The sequence below is a fragment of the Rhipicephalus microplus genome, chromosome X, assembly GCF_043290135.1.
Source record: "Rhipicephalus microplus isolate Deutch F79 chromosome X, USDA_Rmic, whole genome shotgun sequence".
Lineage (NCBI taxonomy): Eukaryota > Metazoa > Arthropoda > Arachnida > Ixodida > Ixodidae > Rhipicephalus > Rhipicephalus microplus.
Window position 1 is genome coordinate 135639014 of NC_134710.1, and position 6000 is coordinate 135645013.

The 6000-nt window shown below is 41.9% G+C and overlaps 1 protein-coding gene across 3 annotated transcripts in view; it reads left to right on the forward strand.

Annotated features, from left to right (window-relative positions):
• The window catches only part of LOC119176494 (putative phospholipid-transporting ATPase IIB), an 89221-nt gene extending 86418 nt beyond the window's left edge, over positions 1 to 2803 (forward strand). For all 3 annotated transcript variants that reach the window (XM_037427804.2, XM_037427803.2, XM_037427805.2), the window contains 4 exons: positions 66 to 174; positions 287 to 344; positions 444 to 647; positions 2296 to 2803. In XM_037427804.2, coding sequence (XP_037283701.2) covers positions 66 to 174; positions 287 to 344; positions 444 to 647; positions 2296 to 2429 — 505 coding nt within the window. In that variant the 3' untranslated portion in view covers positions 2430 to 2803. The remainder of the gene's footprint in view (positions 1 to 65; positions 175 to 286; positions 345 to 443; positions 648 to 2295) is intronic.
• The last annotated feature ends 3197 nt before the right edge of the window (positions 2804 to 6000 follow it).

Consider the following 6000-nt stretch of genomic DNA (forward strand, 5'->3'; position numbering starts at 1 on the left):
ACTTACAAGCTGTGATTTTTTCAGATGCTTGGCTTCAATGTCATTAGTGCTTCTCTATTTTTCAGGTATGCCACAGTGTACACTATGTTTCCTGTTTTTTCACTTGTTTTGGACCAAGATGTGCAACCCAAAATAGCCCTCACTTACCCTGAGCTTTACAAGGAACTTGCAAAGGTGATTTTATGCTTTGTAGACTGATATTTTTTATGTAGTTTATATTTCATTTTATTTAACTAAGATCAATTGTAGAATAATTTTTTTAGAAGCTATGCCACTTTTTTTGTAGGGGCGATCTCTGTCTTTCAAGACATTCTTCATGTGGGTGTTGATTAGCATTTATCAAGGTAACCTCTGCACTCTTTACTCTGGCTGAATAGTCTATCAGATTTTTTTTTATTGTTAATTGGGACTTCATTGACCAGACATTACTTTTTTTTTTCCAGGTGGAATTATTATGTATGGAGCACTGCTGCTGTTTGAAGACGAGTTTATCCACATTGTTTCCATCAGTTTTACCTCCTTGATTTTGACGGAGCTGCTAATGGTTGCTTTGACAATACGCACTTGGCACTGGTTAATGATTGCTGCTGAAATGCTTAGCTTGAGCATATATGTTGCCTCGCTTTTTGCTCTCAATGAGTTTTTTGGTAAGTTATAGCTAGGGCTGTTTCTCCATTTGTATAACGAACTTGATGCATGTGAGTGTTTTTGCATAAGCAACAGCAGTTAGTTCACAAGTACAACTTGCCACAAAGCTGCCCTTCAGTCACAAATTAAGATTATGGACATTCTGTGTTTGGTTAAGTATTATAAATGCAAAAAAATATTGCTCCCCAAAAAAAGGAAAATATGGCCTTCCTTCAAGGTTATGCGCTTTTGTAAAAGCAAAAAGTTAGTGTAGGCACTATAAAACTCGTGAGTTCTGTCCAACTTGTGGTACCAAGTAGTGAAGTCTTATTGTATCAAAGTGTTCATGTATGAATTTGACGTGCTTCCGTTTTCTCGAATGTTCAAGTCAGAAAATGGCATTTATAATGCAGTTAAAGCTGAGTAGTACAGTAAAGTCACAAAAAATCACTCTAGGTTACTACATCGAAATTTCACCACCTTAAAATGAAGTGCAGTCACCTCAAAATTTTTATTTCAGTTTGCCGTAAAAAGCAGCTCAATAAATGGGCAGTATGATGAATTGGGGGTACTTCTCTGAAGTAGAGCTGACATGGTACCATATATTCTAGTCAATGCTGTTAGTTATGGAAGAAGTAAATATCAACTTCAGTGCTCAATTATTTATTTGCTACATTTTTTGCAAGTGGACTGATTTGCTCAATTCACAAAATTATTTATTGGCTGCAAGTATCATGAGGAAGAATGCCTATTTCGCCGTGGCCAACAAAACGGAGAGTGTCGAACAGTTTGTAAAAAATTGCAGGGCCTTCATTAAAGTGGTTCGGTGTTGTGTATCAATACTCTGCTTAGTGGACTGATGTGGGAGCTACTATTAGTATGCATAGGGTTCAACTTTGTATGCAGCACGATGCAAAATGTTTTTTTACTCACCACAGCTACGCAGAACTCACAATGGCAAGTCACGGGCTTTGTCAAAATGCAAGATATAGTGTAATGTTTTGCAGTATGGAAGGTATTTTCAGAGTACGACCTCAACGAATGATCTGCTTTGCATTTTACAATCCTTCGTTACAATCAAAGGTCATAATAACAGAGTAGCGTCGGGGCCACAAATTAGTTTGTTTTATCTGATATTCGTTAGAAGTAAAAGTAGAAGTAAAAATCAGATCTCACGAGGAGTAAGCGGTCTGGCTTGTGAAAACATCTTCGATACAACGACGCATTATTCAAGGCTTCAAACCCACTATTGTAAACGTTTTTCCAAAGCAAAGTTCCCCGTTTTGTTCATACAGTGGTACAGCCAGTCAAATGCACTTTTTTTGGACGATCGAGTTTTCACGAGGTCTTCAAACAATTAAAGAAAATGTGGTTGTGAATTACTTTTCAATATATCTGTTTCTTTTTATGTTTCCTTATGAGTTTTGGGCCTCGTGTGAACCAACTATTTCTTTGTTACAGCTGATGCTGCAGCAGCTCATGTGTTTTTTTAGTTTCTTTGTACATAAACAGCCAACGTTCATATTTAGTTTGGTATAACTGATTATTAGCTGTGTCGGTGCTCAATATAATCAACTTCAACAGTACCATGAGGCATGGCTGGTGCTGTCTTTCTTACTTTTACTTACACAGTGGTGCAGTTGTTGTATAAAGTTTCTTTCTTTTCAGATACCCAATTCATTCGAACACCTGCATTTCTGTGGAAAGTTACGGTGATCACGTTGGTGAGCTGTTTACCGCTCTACATTCTCAAGTACCTTCATCGTAAAGTTGCTCCGTCTATCTACTCCAAGCTCACGTGACACAATTCCTGCGGACTGCCTGTATGTGAAGTGCTTTACGTTCGGAATTTTTTTTGGGCGTTGCAAATTTGTTTGCTTTTTTGCTAGCTTGGCTGGCCTAATTTAACAGCCGTGTTGGCTATAATGATGTGTTTACCCAGTGAAGTATGTCTGGGTGTAATTATCGAATTCAATCTCGTAATGTTCAATTAAGTTATTGATGTCACTTTAATTGATGTTGTTTCTTTGTGTTTTTAATTCTTTTTGTCGTTGTATTGGGACAATGTTGAAATATAATCTAGTGCAAGCGAATATTGACTATTCTTTGCAACATGGTTAAGGTGCACTTTGTGTCGTTTAATAAAGATTGAAGTGGAAGTCTTTATGACCATGTAGCTTTCTGTGTGTGTGTGTGCTTTGGTACTGTTCTGTCTTTGTCTGGTGCTTTCGCTGCTGTGTGTAAAGTTTTTGTTCGAGACCACTATTATTGAGGGGTTTTTGGGCAAACACTGCTGATACATTAGTCGCACATTGATAGTTGTGTAGGCAAAAGACCGCACCTTCATTTTCTACAAAAAACAGCTTAAGGGGATCATGACACCCAGTTTTCGCTCATAATCTGTGTTTTGTGGGTTCACAAACAAGCTGGCTGAATTTCAGCACATTTGTCGAGGACACGGTTTATAATGGGAATTTTGTAAACGCTCGAGTGGCCCGAGAGTCTGAGGTGCATCGCGCTAATTGCGGAACTGCGGCTAGGCGCAACTGCACAGCGCATCGTCTCAGCTCTTCGTGGACTGATGAAGACGACAATCGTTTGCCTTTGGAATAAACCCCGTTTTTCTTGTGGTCCTGCCCTGTGTCCGCTACATTACTTCAACTGGGTAATGTTATCGCATGCGCCTCTGTGCGACGGAGATGGCTGGCAAGGTATGCTGCAACCGTGTTCTTGGCCAGCGTTCATGCGCTTTTAGGCACGGGAAAAACACACAATGTGCAGGGCGATGTTACCGATTTGGACATTATACGAAACATGACGGCGACGGCAAAACACACCGAGAGCATTCGTATAAAAAACCTGTTCATCGAAATAAACTACACTATACCGACAGAAGTAGGCAGTATGCAGAGAGTGCTAGAGAACTCTGTCATGAAGTCGGTTTTTAGTGGCCATGCCTTGATTTATACTGCTGTCAATAATTCATGCCAGCTTATGTAGCAAAGATAGCTTTTTTTTTTTTTCGATATATCCTGCTGTGTCAGCAATACGGCCGTGATTCGCAACTCCAGAAAACGCTCCATGTGTTGGCAACACTGGTAAAAAACACTGGTAAAAAAAACTAAGATGGCTGCGCTTAACGGAGTCAACACGGCACTTTTGCTTGGAGCTAGGCTGAAGTTTCTTGACTGCGGCGTCGGATCGCGTTGCTTCGTCAAAGGCGTAAAGTAACTGACCACGGACTGTCTCCATTCTCAGCGGCCTAAAAGCTTTCACTCGAGAAACAGCGGAAATCGTGGCGCTGTGCGCGCAAACGTCAAGTTTCATCGGCGAACCGCATAAATTTACTTCAAGTTGAAGAACCTGCCTAGCAAGCCCGAGGTTGAAGAAAGCAACTCCTCATGCGCAGTAGGCCTCTCGGAAAGGTGCTAGCACTTTTCTGCTGCGTTGATATACACTGCTACAGGCAAGGCCCCAACAGTTTTCGAGGTAACTACGGTGTAACTCGTGCTGCCGATTGCATGTATTTTATTGAGTTCTGTTGTCGCGTGAAAAGCTAAATACGCATGCTGTTCACTTTATTATAGAACAGAGCTATACCTGGGCCAGCATATCTTGCGATGAAGCAAGTCCTAGTCCCGATTGCAATAGGAGTGCTCCTTTTTTAAATGCGGAGGATTTCTTAGCGAACTTCAGTGATTTTGAGCGTCTCTATCTATTTATCTAGCCGCCTATGACTTTTAGCTCTCGAGGCCGTTTCGATAATGGTATCGATACCAAACTTGGCATAACATGACTATGAAGAACATGTTTGACTAGACATAACATGGAAATCATGACATGTATGTCATTAATGCCATGATTTACATTTCATGGTCCTGCAGCTCTTGCGGTGGTTTCGTTCACATGGCATGTTGCAAAATGTGTATGGTATGGCATGATTGGATGCCAAACGCAAATAACCGATCCTGAAATGAAAATCATGAGATGCGTGTCTTGTAACATGACTACATGCCCCGCTCATGATGCGCTGGCGGCCGTTTCGCTAGCTTTACATGTACCAAACTCGGCATTACGCAACGCGAACGGACCTTATAAGTAAATGACACATCCAAACATGAGAATCATGACATGCGTGTCATGTAACAACATGACTACATGCCACACTCATTGTGCGCTCGTGGCCGTTTCGCTAGTTTCACATATGCCAAATTTTCTATTACGTTACGTCAATGGATGATGAAGGTATGTGGCTGGTGCAAACATGACAATCATGAGATACATTTCATGTAAGAACATGACTACATACCACAGTCAACGCGCCAATTCATTTCGACATGACGCAGTGCGCGTGCTCCCCGGCATTCATTTCGTCGCGTAACGCCGCCGGTCTTGCCGTATACTCGCAGGCGCGCCGCGCTGCGTTGCTTTGATGCATGCGCGTTTTAGCGCGTCCCGTGCCCCTCCGTCTCGAAAAAAAGGGAGACGCAGTGCTGTCTGGGTAACGTATTGGCGCGAAATGCAGCACATCGCATTTCGCGCTAGTAGCCGTCGGACCGCGCCGACGGACGCTGGTTGCGCCGGTCGCGCCTGGCGTTAACGTAGTGTTGCTGTGCCCAGCCTGCGTGCGCGCCAACGCTACATTGGAGTATATCGGGCCCTTCATGATGCGCTCGCGGCCGTTTTGCTAGCTCTATATATACCAAATTCAGTGTTACGTGACGTCAATAGATGACGACATATATGACTAGTGCAAACATGATAATGTTGACAAGCGTGCCATTTAAGAAAATTACAGCATACCACACTCATAGCATTCTCTCAGCCGTTTCGCTAGCTCCACATATACTAAATTTGGTACCACGTGACGTGAATAGATCACGAAGGTAAACGACACATCCAAACATGATAGTCATGACACGTAAGTCATGTACGGCATAATTTACCTCATCCTCGTAACATTTTGCTGATTTTATAGTGACATATCAACCTTCCTCATTCGTGCTTCACATATCATAGATTCCCACTGTACGTAGGATCTGCCGTTTTTGTTTTTTTTTTTTTCGTTTTTTCGTTCGTGAATGTTACGAAGTTTCTAATGAATAAGGTCGTGCGCTTCCGAACGCTCGCTTAATCGTTCGTGTTGGCAGTATAGTTTGTATTCAAAGCAGGTATATGCACGCACAATAAGCACACTACGAATGCACTGACATGATATTGCCACTAGTACAAGTTCTGAAACTATTATTTCCACAGATGCTAGCATGCTTGTATGTGCCGCTGTTCAGAAGAGGACAAAGATGCGCGTGCAGAGAAAAACAATAGTCGTACTGCCGTTGTTCGAATCAGTTTGACGTCCTTGTGTGCCATTAT